Source organism: Equus caballus, chromosome 1 (assembly GCF_041296265.1).
Source record: "Equus caballus isolate H_3958 breed thoroughbred chromosome 1, TB-T2T, whole genome shotgun sequence".
NCBI lineage: Eukaryota > Metazoa > Chordata > Mammalia > Perissodactyla > Equidae > Equus > Equus caballus.
The window spans coordinates 103090989-103107751 of record NC_091684.1 but is presented as its reverse complement, the minus strand read 5'-3'; the positions used below and the strand labels follow the sequence as shown (position 1 = coordinate 103107751).

General features: G+C 48.4%; 1 protein-coding gene and 1 long non-coding RNA gene across 5 annotated transcripts in view; one reads left to right on the top strand and one right to left on the bottom strand.

The window, feature by feature from the left end:
- Positions 1-607: 607 nt before the first annotated feature.
- Positions 608-15172, bottom strand: LOC138916750 (uncharacterized). Its single transcript, XR_011424119.1, has 2 exons — positions 14932-15172; positions 608-2302 (listed from the first exon to the last, which is right to left on the bottom strand). It is a non-coding gene; the product is annotated as an uncharacterized lncRNA (long non-coding RNA).
- LOC138915030 (SH3 domain containing GRB2 like 3, endophilin A3) overlaps positions 14944-16763 on the top strand; it is a 130076-nt gene continuing 128256 nt past the window's right edge. For 2 of the 4 annotated variants that reach the window (XR_011424101.1, XM_070230182.1), the window contains exon 1: positions 14984-15494. Coding sequence is in view for 2 of the 4 variants with exons in the window: in XM_001917239.6 (XP_001917274.3) it covers positions 15450-15494 (45 nt within the window). In the remaining 2 variants the exon portion in view is untranslated. Of the gene's footprint in view, positions 15495-16763 lie in introns of all 4 variants that reach the window. The other 2 variants (XM_001917239.6, XM_070230181.1) reach the window with 2 other exon arrangements.

The window sequence follows — 16763 nt, the reverse complement described above, 5'->3', positions numbered from 1 at the left end:
CTCTGTCTGCGGATTTTCCCTCCCTCGAGTGCACCACGTAAGGAAGGGGTACCCGCGAGTTTCTATGGGCCACCTCCCCTGGCAGCTCCTCTGGGAGGCCAGTATCGGAAGCATCTTCCATGTTGCAAAATAAAGTATGATCCAGTTCTCAGCTGACACATCCATTCCCTAATCAGGAGCCCTTCCTGGAGCTCTGGCTCAGATGCCCGTGCCGCCTCTGCACAATCTCTTTTCCCCTCTGAGCGCTGTTACCACTTGCATTGGGGCTGCTTTGACCCCTGAAAACCATTCGATTTGGCGGCTAGAGCAGGCACCTCTTGGCTCAGCTTTACGGAATTCAAACGGACCAGTGAGGCACCGCACCCAGTTCCATAATCCCAGACAGCTACAGCCTTTCAGTTGGAGGGAAGGACGGAACAGCCAGGAAAGCACATTAGTCTCCCTGGCCGGCTACTTGGCTGGCTCCACGGTATGGTTTCCTGGAAACCCTCTCTGACACGCTGGAGAAAGCCTCACAGCTGCTGGTGGCTGGGGGGCAGAGGGTGGTCTGATCCCCTCTCAGCCAAGAGCACACGCACCTGATTCTAAAGGACGTCCAACACATTCCTTTTTAAAATGTCCTTTAATTCTTGCCTTATAGGAAGTGTGCAGTGCTCACCCGGCTGCCCCGAACCTCGGTTCCTGCTCCTCACGCCACCCTGGAAACCTTGACGTTGCTACACAACATGCCTATGCCACTAGTTATGATTTTTTAAAGTTTAGAAGTCATCTGTTGGCGTCCTCGGGTTGAAGCCCTATCACGTTTTCTTACCTGCTGTCCATCCTCTCTCCCCATTTTCCCAATTTAGTGATATCACAGTTTTTTGTCAAATTAATATTTTGTATTGTCATCCTTATGGTTATGCAAATATTGTTCACAGCTTTAAAATGCTCTGCAGTATGATTTTAATTCCTTTCTTATGCCAGTTTTAATAATTACTTTAGTTTTTAATCTGCTTAGTTCTATAGCAAATAATTATCACTCATTCAGCCCCAAACATTCTAAAAGAACTCGAATGCTCCTTTCATGCAGGCAAACATGCCAACTGGCCTGCCAGTTCCACCGTTTTCCCTCGGAGACATCTCCTGGAGCCAGCCTTCTCAGCCCGAGCCAGGGGGGTGGGGAAGGGGGCCTCACTGCCCAGAGGCTGGCTTTCCCTTCCCCACTGTAACCCGACTTTCTCTGGGGCACCCTCTTCAAGGGGAGGCCGGATCATCCAGGTGGACATGTGGGCTGGGCTTGGAATCTGGGGGCCCAGCTGCTCCTTGTTCAGACTTGACACGCCCCCTGCTCTCTGCCCTCCTGCCAACCCGCCCTCTCCTCTCTCTTTGAAGGCACCTGTGCCTTGATTCTCAAAACGTCCCGGGCTTCTGGACTGGGAGTCGATTTTTTACCAGTTTCGTTTCCTCTGCAGGCAGTCAGATTTCTGCTTTCACAGTTCAGCTAAGTCTGTGCCATTTATTCGACTGTTTTCTGCTTTCCCAAATTTGGTTGACATCTCTGGTCTGCCATCTCTTCTCTCATTCTCTTTCTCATTCCTCTAGCGTCCTTCTACACAATTTGGGGAACAAGTGGAGATAAACATGTGTTATGTCCATCTGGTTTTGCTGAAAACCTCCTTCAGTCAATTCTTGACTTTGTGTTTGAGGGACGAAATCCACCTGTTTGGAGTGAGAAGGGGTGGTGGGGGTGAGTCCGCCCAGTCCGTCCCATGGACCACCAGGAGTAGTGGGCCTTAGACTGGAGCTGTAGGGCACGCTTTATGGACAGTCACGTTTGCCTTCTCAATATCTCATCCCTGCGTGTCCTCAGTCCGCGATAATCCTGCTCTTTGCACCAACACAGACAGTACCCTGTGGAACTCTTCCTCGCCACCCCTGCTCCCCGGCCCCAGTCCTTTTATTCCTCATCTTCTCCCCAAAACGACTGCTCTTGGCCGTGGCCTTGGCTGTGCCTCGTCAGTCTGTGGATTAGGCCTTTGGACTGGACTTCTCTCTTTTGAAGTGGATTGGATGGGATGGAGTGGCTTTCTCTCCATTGCTGCAGACAGGGTGGAGGGAGCCTCAGATCCTGCTGGTGGGATGGAAGGAGGCCATCACGGTCATCTGGTCTCCAGGTGGATTATCTAAAATATATCAGATATCTCGTGCTGTTGGCATATCTCCTGTGTTCTATTATCCTGAAGAGTGTCTGCCTTCTTCCCGGACTTGGTCATGTGATGAGCATCCTCGTCAGTTATCTTGGCCTCGGAAGGCAGGGGCTCTAGGAAGAGAATGGAGAAGAGAAAAATCACAAAAATGTTTTCAATATGTTGGAATGTATTAATTAGTCTTTTTATGACCCCTAATCCTTTTACTTATTTATATAGCTTTAAAAGCAAAGGGCAACGGAAGTTAACATGCTGTTATAGCTTTTGCTTCTTTTCATTCTAACCATGTGGGCAGGCCTCACTAATTTGGAATAAATGCTCTCTATGCTACAATTTGCTTAATAATTCCCTATGGCATACTAAATTCTGTAAAACCCACTTTTAAACAGTAAAGCGGAGTTAAGATACTTCAAAGAGAGAAATATGATACCTTGGGTATAAATTCTGGGAATCTGTGAAATATGTGCTAGAAACATGAAAATAAAGTTGAAATCTCCTTAGGAGGAGTGGCTAAAAAACAGTTATTGATATGATCAAAAGTAGAGGAAACAGAAAGATATCAAAAGTTATCCCAAATATCTCCAAAAGAGTGGACAGGGGTGTCATGGACAGTTGTGCAGGTTGTGCCCTGGACAAGGTGTGCAGCTGAGGAAGTAAGCTTACATTCTACTCCCCAGGTCAGGTGCCCATGGAAACACACAGATGCTGTAGGGGCTAGGGGCAGCCTTGACAACAGAGGCTACTTTATCATACATGAACCAGAATAGATCATACAACTATGAATTTGGGGTAAATGTGTTATTAAGGGTTTTAGGCATATTGGACATCTCCCAGGGCCCTCTAGCAGGTTGGGACCTGGATCAGGTGGCACCTGGCACTTCCCTGCTGGACACCTTTTCTGGGTCTTGCAGAGGAGAGAAAGACAAGGCCTGGACCTCCAACTCAGACTGCACAGCTAAAGTACCCTGTTTAGAGAGTCAAGAGGCTTCTACGTATTCAGAGAAAATCAAGTATTTCTGTCTATTCAGTTAAATTATTTGCAAGAGCCTGAACATCTAAACTTCCAAAGCCACTTAAAATTAGGTGCCATATATTTATCCAAAGAACTTGAAATCAGCAATTCAAAGAGACTTATGCACCCCATGTTCTCTGCAGCACCATTCACGATAGCCAAGAACGTGGAAGCAACCCAAGTACCCATCAAGTGATGAACACATAAAGAAGATGTGGTATATATACACAATGGAATACTACTCAGCCATAAAAAAGACAAACTCATCCTATTTGAAACAACATGGATGGGCCTTGAGGGTATGATGTTAAGAGAAATAAGCCAGACAGAGAAAGACGCACACTGTATGATTTCACTCATATGTGGAAGATAAACACATGCACAAAGAGAACAGATTAGGGGTTACCAGAGGGGAAGGGGCACATATTTATGGTGATGGATAAAAACTAGACTATCGAGGGTGAGTAAGATGCAGTCTATACAGAAACTGACATGTAATAATGTACACCTGAAATTACACAATGCTATGACCTCAATATAAAAAATTATATATCTTTATATATTAATATATATTTTATATTTATATATATTATATATTCCCACGTCTGGAAATCAAGGAAACGTAAGACAAAAATCAAAGCGTCAAGGGGCTGGCCCCGTGGCCGAGTGGTTGGGTTCGCGCGCTCTGCTGCAGGCGGCCCAGTGTTTCGTTGGTTGGAATCCTGGGTGCGGACAGGCACTGCTCATCAAACCACGCTGAGGCGGCGTCCCACATGCCACAACTAGAAGGACCCACAACGAAAAATATACAAGTATGTACCGGGGGGCGTTGGGGAGAAAAAGGAAAAAGAAATCTTAAAAAAAAAATCAAAGGGTCAAGAGCGTATAACAGGTGGATTCACAGATCTAAGGGGAGCATCCTGCCAATGTCCTCGAGGGGTGGGGAAGGGGCTCAAGCTCTTTTCCTGAAACTGAAGACCATGGAAAGGAGCTGGGCCGGGTCTGGAACATCCGGCCTTTGCTGCCTGTGGGGAGGGGCTGTCCGCCTTCTGGGGGCGTGAGTCAGGGCCAAACGCGTGCAGAGTTCGGTGCAGAGAGGCGAGCAGGAGATGGGGCTCCTCTCCTTCACAATCAGAAGGAAGAAGGGGAGGAAAATGTGGGTTCCCAGGATCATACTCAAGTGGAGATGAGGGGGCGGAGGGAGCGAATGCCAGATGGACTCAATTTTCTGTATAAAAATCAGGTGAGGTCATCCACAAGTGTCAGTGGAGTGGAGGGCAAAGCAGAATGGAAAACAGGGAGAAGACGGGCTGTTTTTGAAGTTTGTAGCCTTAAATATGTTGCATGGGGGTGGCCAGGATTAGGTAATTGGCAATTTGTTTTGTTTTTAAGCAGGCGTGATGGATCTGCAAAGGAGAAAATTCAGGGCGTTTGTTCATTGCAATTGATGTAAGCATTACGACTGAATTCCTGCTTTTAAAATTGCTGCTCTATGTAGTCAAAATCTGTCAAAGTTATGAACTTTAATTTCTTTGTGCATTGGAAAAAGGGCACACTTTTTCTTTTCTTTTTTTTGCTGAGGAAGATTCACCCTGAGCTAACATCCATGCCAATGTTCCTCTGTTTTTTAGTATCCAGGCACCAGCGCAGCATGGTGGCTAACAGAGCAGTGTAGGTCCAAGCCTGGGAACTGAACCCAGGCTGCCAAAGTGGAGCACACTGAACTTAACCACAAGGCCACCGGGGCTGGCCCTTAAGAGTCCAGCTTAATGCATTTTTTACAAAGTGAACTCCCTCATGTACCCTGCACCCAGACTGAGAAATAAAACATTAGCAGCCCTCAGAAACCTCATTGGGACCCCTTCCAGCATGACTGCGCCTCCCAGAGCTAAACAGCATCCTGATTTCTGATAGCTTAGATCAGATTTGCCTAAAACTAGATGAACTCTAAACCCAAGTCACTGGTAAGACCCCAAGTCACTCACTTCCTTCTCAAATTTTGCGGGGTGACGGAGTGTGTTGGGTTCTGTACTAGTCAGGGCGTGTGTGTGTGTACACAGAAGGGCAAGATGAGCTTTGTCTTCCAGAAGCTTGCTGGAGGTGAGCTCACAGTCCATGAGGAGGACGGGTGACAGGCGTGCACATGTCAGCATCCCTGATGGTCTCCGTCACTTCAGCTGCATTGGCTCGCTTGTTCCCCAGCACAGGTGGGCAGAGGTGCGTACACATAAGGGTCAGGAGTCAGGAAAAGTCAGAGGCATGGGACAGCGCCAGTTATTCCAACACTTGCCCCCTCAGCCATTTTTTCCAGCTCAGTCTGTTAGGGAGAAGAGAGCCACAACTAACTCCAGCGAAGTAAGGGTCACATTCAGGCACAGGGTAATCAATCCAGCCACCAAACACCGCCCAGTAATACCAGATGAACAGTCCTGCATTGCCCGGCTTGGGGAGAAGCGCCTCGAGGGGTCGGCGAGAGGGACAGAGACCGGCCAGCTCGCTAGACTCCAGCTTTTCCTAAGACCACACGGGACTCTCCGTGGAAACCTGCCCACATGTTTCATGTATCAGCTGCTACAGGACAGACTCTGATTCATCTCTGCCGGCCCAGGCCCCAGCCCAAACCAGGTGCACAGTAGGTGCTGCATGAACGCGTGTTCACTGAGTGAACCCCAGTGCACTTTAGAGCAAGGGGTCCTGACGCTCTCCAGGTTGGTGGGTGGACTTCGGAGGCCAGAGTTGGAGAGGCGGGTCAGTCACATCTTGTCGGGGGACATTTCAGCTCTCTGAGCTCTGTCTCCTCGTCCCTGAATCGGAGGTCACACACATCTCGCAGGGCTGCCGTGGAAGCGCACAGTGGGTCTGCGTGTCCCATGTGCTCTTCTTTTCCCTTGCAGATCCAGGGGCCTCCTATGGCCTGGGCCTCAGCAGGCGGCTGCAGGCCACCAGTTCCACGCTTCAGGGGCGAGGGCACATTCTACTCTTTGGGCAAAATCTGGCAAAATCAGGCTCAGGATCCTGGGCCAAGGTGATGACAAATAACATCAGCTTCCAACGTTTACCAGCAGAGCTGGTGAGCCACAAGAGAGAAAACGATGCCCCCACGGCCAAGGGAAGGACGTGTCTGGAACCCAGTTGTTTTCCATCCATCCAGTTCATTAAACACAGGAGCTGCTGGGCGTGCGTGTCCACTATTCATAGAATGAGTGTGTGTTAAATAAAAAAGCCGCATCCCGGGTCTCTGCGAGACTGTTGAGGACTTGTCATTTACAGCCTTGCAACTCAAAGTGCGGTCCGTGGACGAGCAGCATCGGCATCACTTGAAAGCTCGTTAGAAATGCAGAATCTTGGGCTGTGGGACCTACTGCAGACCCAGGGAATCAGAACCTGCATGCTAAGCAGACTCCTGGGGGATCCGTGTGCACGTCAACTGGGCTGGGCTGCTTCAGAGAGCTGTGCAATCACACACACGTTTGACCGGGTGTTGTCAAGTTGTGCTGCTTCACTGCGAGGTCCCGCACTGCCCCCTGTAGGCCACAATCATAACAGCAAGGAACTAACTTGAAAATGCAAGTCAATCCAGGGATAGACGCTGTATAAACTCTTCTCGTATGATTAGAGGCACATGTAGGACCACTGGGAGGTTCTTGAAACACCACATGCTAAGCGCCTTGGTGCCAAATTTGTAAGCACAGCAAAATCCTGCACTTAAAGGGAACCACAGTTTCTTCTCCTAAGGGCGGCAAAAAGAGAAATACGAAGTCAATCTGGGGATTGATTTTTCCCCAGAAAAATGGGGGCTCATAGAAAAGTGGATGGAGAAAAGCACATGTTTTAGTAGCCCGGCAAGCGTTCTTTTCTTAAAATGGAGTGTCTGTGTCTTCCTTTTGGGTTTCCTTAGAATGATTCAGTGATCCACAATTTCATAATATTACCTCTAAGTCCTGAGAATTGGTGTCTTTAATGTACTCATTTGGCACATTTCATAAAAGGAATTTGACATTTTTCTTCCCAAGGGGAAATGAGCACAAGTGGCACAGTCAGAGCGTTAGTTCCAGGTGGCACCTGGGGTAGAGAACAGGTAGAGGGATACGTGCAGGCTGGGACTGAGGGGTCCAGAGCCAGAATCTCCCAGCCAGTGAGGGTCCACAGACTTTATACAACCCCCAGCAGTGGCCAGAAGAGGAATCAAGCCACACGCAATAATGATACTAACGAAAACGTCTCAGGCACTTAACAAAGCTTCCTGGGCCCCACAACACCTGTGGGGTCAGTTATCAACCTCATAGTCTGCGCAAGGAGCTGGGCTCTAGAAAGGTCGGGGGCAAGGCCATAACCAGATGGAAATTCTCTGTCCATCATGACGGCACTGCTGTGCACACCTGCCCGCAGGTGCCCGCAGGAAAACCCTGTTTCCTGCGTTGCCCACTCTGCTGACCATCCTGGCAGGATTCCTGGATCTTAGTCCAACCTCGGGCTGCAGAGCTCGCTCACACCATTCCACGGAAGTCGGTACAGATGGGGCCATGGTTCCCGTCACCTTGAATATGCAGCACGAACGACAACATCTCGCCTTTGCTTGGCCCTTCAGCTCCAAGGACTTTGAACACAACTCCTCCTTCATCATCACCTCCTACTTCTTGCTAATCCAGGTCCTCATCCGCCCTTTTCATAGTCCTCTTTTTTAATTCATTAAATGAATATTTCTGTGTATTGAGCAGCTCTGAGATTCTAGAAACTCTTCTGGTGCTGGAAGCTCTGTGGTAAACAGAGGGGAATAATCTCTTGTCCTTCTAGAACTGTGCTGTCCAACACAGTAGCCACCGGCCACATGTGGCTATTTACATTTTAATTCGTTAAAATTAAATAAGGTTAAAAACCGAGAGCTGCAGGTGCTAACTTTTAAGTGATTGACAGCTACAGGTGGCTCATGGTCCTCGGCGTTGGACGCACAGACAGAGAACATTTGCACCATCACAGAAAGTTCTAGTGGACAGTGCTGCCTTAGGCCTTTACTATTCTGGTAGTGGAGATAGATGAGAAACAAGCTTTAAAACAGATATTATTAAAATCTTATGAGATAAAGAACTATGATGGAAAATGAAGTGAGAAGAGGGAGAGAGAGCAAGCGATGGAATTGGGATGCTGGGGGCTGCCGTTGTCACCATCGGCTCTGAGGCCCACTTCCTCTTCTCGAAATTCCTCCTTTGGCACCATTACACCGTTCTCTATTTGTTCTCCTCCTTCCTGTCTGGCTAATGCCATCGTGATGGAGCAGCCCTGCTTGAGGTTCTTCTTACAACAGGAACCACAAGAGGACCCCCGATTGACTAAAGTCCAAGATATGATGGGGGATCTCAAGGTCCAGACTGCAGCAACACTGTGACACTCAGCACCGTTCACATGAACTGCTGTGACCAAAGGTGCCAGTGTGCTCTGGAAAAACTCTGAAATACAAGCAAATGACGTGAACGTAACCACTGTTTGATATGCTTACGGTTCCTATAGAGTCACCTCTGCCACTTCTCAGTGGCACCACAAGGTGGCAGCAGTAGTTTACGAAAGCCACCTGCACCGCTCACTAATTCTTTATCTCGGCACAAATTTCGGGCATCAATTTATTAGAAGTGAAAAATAAATCCTCCGGGGTAAACGTGAAAAGGAAAATGGCACCCATGTAATTAACAAAAGCTAATTAGGGTTACAGCATGACCCAGAATTCTAGCTGAATGTTTACAGAGTCCAGAATAACGGAGTTACGTATTGTAGATAACTGATACGCGTTGATTCACGAGTCAATTACATTTGCTTTCACTGTTGATTGCAGCCCTTCCTCTAATCCTCATCTTTAAATAAATAAGAACCCTTCAGTTGCTTTCCCTCTACATTTTAAAATGAAAAGATTTCTCTGGCCTTTCCTTGAACTGATCAGTTGATTTTCCACCAGCTTCGCGTAAAAGAGTAAGTCAAGAAAGTCTATACATTTGTCCCCGGTTGTGATCTTGCAAGTTTGTGGCAAATGGCCACGCTCCACATCTGGGATTCATCACGTCTGCTCTGTTACCTCATCGACGGGCACACAGCTTTCCCAGATGTGCAAAATAGAAGGCCGACGAAGTTACAAGGAAAGCAAGACAGTATCCTGCTCTCCACTTCTGCGCAGCCAGGTATGTGGAGATATGAGACTGAGGAACGAACGCTTCTAGGTGTGGTTTATCTAAACACTTGGCATCCTGTGCAAACGCTCCGTGGTGGGCCCAGGCCCCGCCCTTCATGTGTGAGTAACCCAGGAAGCCTCCAGAAAAGGGAGTCTGGGTGAAAGCTTTTTTGAGGGAAAAATAGAGAGACAAAGCTGGAAATTGACAGGTCATCCTTAAAATAACATTTTAGGATTATTTAAGATGTCTGTATCTGAACTCAGCTCTCCAAGGACCGCCAAGAACTGTAATCTGGCGCTTGTATCTGGCCACAGGTTCAATGACATGGAAGTCAAGGCAAACGGAAGGTACAAATCCATGTTTCTTTGCACTTTTTTCTCTTTCTCTTTCTTTCTTTCTTTTTTTTTTTTTTTTACAAGACTCTTCCCTAATGACCATGGATCGTGGGAGCAATTATAACTATGCTACATATCTATCAGTCCACACTTAGAACTATTCAGATCTTCAATGCACTAATTTTACATCTAGGAATCTATTCTAAGGAACTATTCCTAAGTAGAGAAGGAGATCCTGATGTGGAAAAAGATGTTTAATGCAGCATTATATAAATCATGACAAATTTGGGGGAAAAAACACCTTTAAATGTGTAATAATGGAAAACGATCAAACATAATTTGACATGTCTACATAATTAGTCATTAAGTTGTCATGAAAATGATGTGTGTGGGGCTGGCCCCATGGCCAAGTGGTTAAGTTCGTGCGCTCTGCTTCAGGGACCCAGGGTTTTGCCGGTTTGGATCCTGGGCACCCACACAGCACTGCTCATCAGGCCATGCTGAGGTGGCGTCCCACATAGCATAATTAGAAGGACTTACAACTAGAACATACAACTGTGTACTGGGGGGCTTTGAGGAAAAGAAGAAGGAAAAAAAGAAAAGATTGGCAACAGATGTTAGGTCAGGCCCAATCTAAAAAAAAAAATTATGTGTGTGAAGTCTAGACAATATAGAAAATGCTCATGTAGTTAAGAGAACAAAGAAGAAAATAAAGTAGCGTGCACAGTCATAACCCTACTGTGTTTAAATTGTGCCTAGGAAAAAGACTATAAAAGAAAATTATGACAAAACGCTAAGAGCAATTGTTTTAATGGTGGTTCCAAAGATAATTTTTCCTCCTTTTTACTCTTCAATAGTTTCCAAATTTTCTCTGTTATTGGATAATGAAAAATACACACTTATGAAAACTTTCATTTTGAATTTAAAATCATTTCACTATTCTTTTACCTCAAAATTTCTGTTTAAGTTGTCTTTTCTCCATTTTTGCTTCCTTGACTTAAAACCAACACCCTGCACCCCAGTCTTAAACGGGCTCACTTGCTGCTTCAGACAAAGGAAACTGGACCCCTCTGGTCTCTGCTGGAGGCTTCCCAGATGGCTGGGGCCAGAGCACGAGGTGGTCACCGTCAAAGCAGGTGACAAGGTGACCCCAGTTCATGTGTCCTGGCCATGCTCATTCTAGTCATGCTGTGGCTTCTGCACAATGTTTATTTATTGATGTTGATAGAGGACATATGTCCAAATATTTTATAGGACAAAGGTAACCTCTGGTTGAGTAAAAATTGGGCGTATAATTTCCTAAAGCAAAGGGGAAGAAAAAGCAAGGAAAATCTTTAGTTTAGTGACAAATAGATATGAATGATAGCAGGACTATTGGAAGGGGAAAACAAAAACAGATAATATGCCATAAAATGACAAAACTAAGACCAAATATATCTTTTTCATAATAAATATGAATGCTTTAAATCTATCTAGGAAAAGGCAATGACATATTTTGGATCCAAAACAAAATTAGATTTTACTCTTTTTATAAGAGCACACATCTAAAACAAAATGAAAGGTCAAAAATAAAGGACCTATCCATGAAAGCTGCTAAGAGAGTAGATCTTAAATGTTCTTCCCACACGCACATAAAGGTGATTAAGTGAGGTGATGGAGGTGTTAACTAACCCTATTGTGGTAATCATTTCACAATACATACATGTATCACATCGCATTGTACACCTTAAACTTACATAACATTATACATCAATATATCTCCATAAAGCTGGGAAAAAAAGGACAAATTAGGCCATATGAAGCACATACAAAAACAGGAGGGATACAAAAATTGATATGACAAAGTAAAATAGAAGCAAAAAGACATAAGTAGGACAAAATATGTTATTTTCTATGGATAAAATTTCAGCCCACAGGAAGATATGACAGTCGTCACATAGGCAGAATACCATAGGACTAAAATATTTAAAGATAAGCTCCCAAATAGAGGGAACAACAGACATAATCAAAATTGAAGCAAGAGACTGTGGACAATCTCCCTCAGTCTTTGATAAGCAGAGTAGGAAAAACCAGGACACAGAGCATCTGAATGATAAGCTCGGAAGACTTGACTTACGAAGTGAGACGGGATAATATTTGGAGACATCGACCAGTATGCTTTCTTCCTCTTCCATTCCCTCCCCAGGGGTCTTCTGCTCCAGTCCACACAGAGAGGGATGTGAGTGACTCACTGCAGGACCAGATGCAAGGACTGCAAACACTAGATTCAAAAGCTGGCCCACGCACAAGACAGAGAGATGTCAGTGCATACTAGCTTAGCGCTCTGTGGACCAGGGAAGGGAAAGGGAGGTGAGAACCAAGGACCACAAGGACCTCTGTGGTAGGAGAACACCCAGACCTCTGCCAGCACATGGGCCATCTGTCCAGAGTGCTAGAGACAACCACAGCATCCCTCTTGTCACCCACCTGGGAAGACCACCAAATGCCCAGGAGCCTTTGGTTTAGAGTGATGCTTGTCTGCGCCTCAAGACTCTCCAATCGGTTTCATCCCATGTAGACAACTCTGATGAAGGGGCCAAGACATCTGCCTACTCCCTCGCTAAACAGATGGAGGAGCTGTGGGCCCTTGTGTCACTGGAGGGGTGACGGCGACGTGAAGGACAAGCCCCGAGCTGACCCACGTGGCTCCAGCTGGCATGAATTTGCAATCTCCCTCCGAGCCAGGAGCTTCGGTGGAATGTGGGCTCCCGTTACAGATTAAACTGAAAAACTGAACCCTGGAAACTGAGAATGTGCGTTATTTCAAACCTCTGTGGTACATTTATAAAATTTAACACACTGGGCTATATAAAAAACTTCAGGACATGTTGTTTGACAATAATACCTGAGGTCTAGAATTTAATATACAATGAATAAAAGAAATCAAACCACCTAGAAGAAATTTTAAAAAACTGTCCTGAATAACATTTGGATCAAAGAGGAAATTAAAACAGCCGTTACAAGTTTATTTAGGAAATAACCAGAAGAAGTATATTACTTAATGAAAACAAAGTGTGAAATCAAAGCCACACGTGGGGGGTGGGGTGGATTCATAGTTTTATCTGTGCTGATTATAAAACCAGAAAGAATAAAAATAAATATACCACATATTCAGCTGAAAAGATTAAGGAATCCCCAAATAAACTTTAATGGGCATCTGTGTGGCTCTTGGTTTTAGAATTTTTTGGCTGCCTAGCATCTGAAGCATCTTCCTATGTATTAGGGAAATCCACCATGGTGTGCATCTTAGATATCTAGGGCCTGGGCGTATCATCTAACTTAACCAATCAGATGCTGTCCCCCCGGGACTTCCAAGTAGCAGTGAAAGAAGCAGAGAACAGCTTAGCCCTTACTCTGGCAGCCACAGCCAGCATTCAGGGGTGGAGCCAGCACATCCAACAAACTGGTCCTGGACCTGCTGGGGATCTGACCACTCAGATTCCTAGTCCTGCTCATTCCCTCCCCTGGTCTCCTATGCCCCTCTGAATCTCTGGGCTGCCTGATGTCCTTCTCCAACACATTCTTTTCCAGCTCATGTTAACCAGGGTCAGTTTCTGTTGTTAATAACTTCAATCTCTTGAACAAAACAGAAGAAAGAATATAGAATAAAGACAGAAATTAATGAGAGAAAAAAAGCTATAGCAATTATGAGTCAATTCAAGAAGTGTTTTAAAAGACCAGTAAAATTGGCAAACCTCCAAATAGTCTAATCACTGAAAAAAATTAAGAAAAATCACAAGTACTTTTATAAAGGAAAAATGTATATGAAAGATTCTGAAGTTTCAAAGTTATGAGAATATGATGTACAACGTTACACTCGATTAAATGAAGAGATAAATTACCAACATTAACTGAAGTAGGAGACTTGAATATACTATCAACCATGGAAAAAAAATGCAAAAAAGTTATTAAAAAAAAAATCACCTCCTTCCCAAAAGGCACAGAGCCAGATTGCTTTAGGGAGAAATTTCTTCAAGTCTCTGCTATTTAAACAACTCTTGGATATGGAGATAAAAGGCAGTGAGGACCTTCCAGGCTGCCCTGAACCAGCCCAGGACAAGGCGGACCCCAATCCCAGTCTGGGACCCCAGCTGCCTCTGCCTGAGTGTAGCTGTTACCCCAGGGTACAGCCTGCTGTTGAGTGGGGTTCCGCTGTGTGGACAGGTCATCTTGCTATGCTATTCTGACCCAGCTCACACCTTCTAGTCACCTATCTGTGGCTGGCATCAGCCATTTCCAGGCCAGTCAAGCCCACAGCACTCACTCAAGTCAAACTAACTATCTCTGGGGATGGCCGCCTTTCTCTCCTCCACTAAGTACATTAATTTTCTCCCATATCAGAGGAATGATGCTCCTGTCCACACCCTCTAAGGAAACTGAGGACACTGAGCCTCAGGGAGGTAGAGTTACTGGCCCAATCCTCACTAGGATGGAGCCAGGGATAAAGGAGTTGGGAGCTAACGGCAAAGGAGAGGCTGTGTGACTTTGTCCTGGAGAAACGCAGGATGCCAGGAGGGGACGCTGGGGAACAGGGGTAAATGGGGAGAGTCAGAGGGAAACCGGGACTCTTGGTCATCCCTAATGGGATCTGTTGAGGGCCCAGAAAGAGGAGCTTCTTTCTCTTAGGTAGACACTGGAGGAGGAAGATGTTTCTTTCAGTGTTAAGCGTTGCTAAGGGTGGGTTGTAGTTTCTTGGGAGCCCTTTGGAGGCCAGATTCAGCGAAGATGCTGACCTGTTGGGGGCAGCTCTGACACGAAGATCAACGGGATGCTCCAGGCCCCCGGCTGGGTCTCGGTTGTGGGTCCTAGACTTCTGGCCCCTGTGCAAAACGATGCTCTGTACCTGACACAACTGGTAGGAGTTACCAAAGGAGCTGGGGCCCTCGTCTGGTGAATTCCCCCCCGGGGTCCAGCGCGCTGTTTACGGCTCCTTGGAGATAGTTGCTCTTAACGCAGCCGACAGCGCGCTCAGCGCTCTATGGAGGCGAGAACGTATTTATTAATAAATTACCCAATAACTCTTGGGCTCCTAGAGGACCGAAATCATTTGGGCACATTGTACCCAGAACACCGCGCGGGGAAAGAAAAAACAGCCCGGCCGCCCACAGACCACTGCCTCCTACCGCAGGTCCTCTGTCATGTTGCATTTCTCTCTCCCCAGGCGTAATTCGGAGCGTCCCTTTCTTAAAACATAAACCTACCCAGCACGCGCCAGAGGGAGGCGATGTTGCCCGAAAGCAAAGCAGATTTCTCAGCAGAAGCAGAGAAAGGTGATCCCTCTCTCCCCACCCAAGGGCAATCGTGAAGCCAGACGCAGCTCATCCTACACCCAGCAAGAAGCCCCGTGTGGCTCTGCTCTCCCGACTCGGGGACACCTCCACGCGCCGCATCACAGGTCCATCTTCCCAGCCTCTCCGGTCCTCCAGGTCTCCACGCAACAATGCCGCGTGGGCGGCCCCAGCGGCCTCATTTGCATAGCGCCCCGGCTTGGCCAATGGGCTGCGCAGGGGCTTTGGAACGCAGTGTTGCCATCTGCGTGCGCGCGTGTGTGCGCGTGTGACAGCGGCTGTGGCCGTGGCCGTGGCCGTGGCCGTGGGAGGCTGGCCCGCCGGAGCCCAGCCTCTGGGGGACCGGCCCCGGCGCCCGCTCCCCCAGCGCGTCGCAGCCGCGTGGCCCGGCCGAGCGCAGAGACCACCCAGCCCGGCCGGGCGCAGTCGCGATGTCGATGGCGGGGCTGAAGAAGCAGTTCCACAAAGCCAGCCAGGTAGGGACGCGCAGGGGAGGGAGGGAGGGGGACAAGGGGACTGCGCTCCCCCGAGGCTCCAGGGCTCCGGGGGCTGTGGCGCCTGGGGGGGCCCTCTCCTGGGCCTCGGTTTCTTCCCGCCTAAGAGCGCGCGGGGTGGAGAGGGGCCGCCTGCTCTCTCCTCCGCTTTTTGGCGCCTCCTCCTCCTCCCAAGCCCCCGGCCCCACTCTACCCCGAGCCGCGGCGACCCTCGAGGTTCTGCGGGGAGGGAGCAGAGGTGACGGGCCGCGGGTCTCGGGCGCCGGGGACAGGGTGGGCGTGCGGAGGCCTGGAGGCTCCGCTCGGTGCCTCTCTCCTGCCCGCGCGGAGAGGAGTGTCACAGGGAGGAGGACCACAGGGAGGACATTTTGGGTGGGAGTCCCGGGGGGGGGGGTCGTCCTGCCGCCTCGGGGCGGCCGCGCGGGCGTGGGCGGATCCGAGGATGCTGTGTCCTCGGCGCTCGTCTGGGCCCTGCTGCGCTCCCCGCGCGCGCCTCCGGCTGAACCCGGCTGGACTGCGCCCCGCCCCCGGGCTGGGGCTCCCCGCCGCCTTCCCGCTGTCGGCCCGGGGCTGGGCACCAGGCTCCTGCTCTCAGAGGGCTGCGCGTGTGTTGGGGAAACGCCGAGACAGACACGTAAACAAACAGTGTCAGACACACCTCCGCGCACGGAGGATGGCAGCTCACACCGTAGGGGCGTCAGGGAAGGCGTCCCGGAGGGGGAGGAGACGCGTCAGTTGAGAATTAAGTATGAGGAGGAATTGTGGCTGGGGTGTGAGAGGCAAGGAGGAATGGCCTTGGAGCAGAGGAAAACAGGAAAACAGGCGGGGGAGCGTGAAATCGATGTGTGTGTGTGTGTGTGTGTGTGTGTTGACGACAAGCAAATTTGTATTCCAAGATTGCAGTCTCTTCTAGCCATGGCAGAGCTCACATCCTAAAACCCGTCTCACACCTGCACCCCTGGATCTGTTGCGCTAGTCCCTCACGACCTCCAGCCCCCTAATTTTGCTAGAACTAGCTTGGACAGATTTCATCGAGAACCCACATTTGTGGGGAGGTCTCATCCGGCTTCTCCCACAAATCGGCCCCTGAAAAGCAGCTGGAATTAGAAGGTTCACCTCTTCCAGCCTCAGTCCCCCTGAAAGGTGCCTCTGTCCCCTTGCTCACACCCTTCCCAGGGAGAGACTGCACCAGGCCTTTTTCCAGCTGGGGCCACTGGGTGGACAGTGGTGCTCTTCAGCGTGACAGGGAGC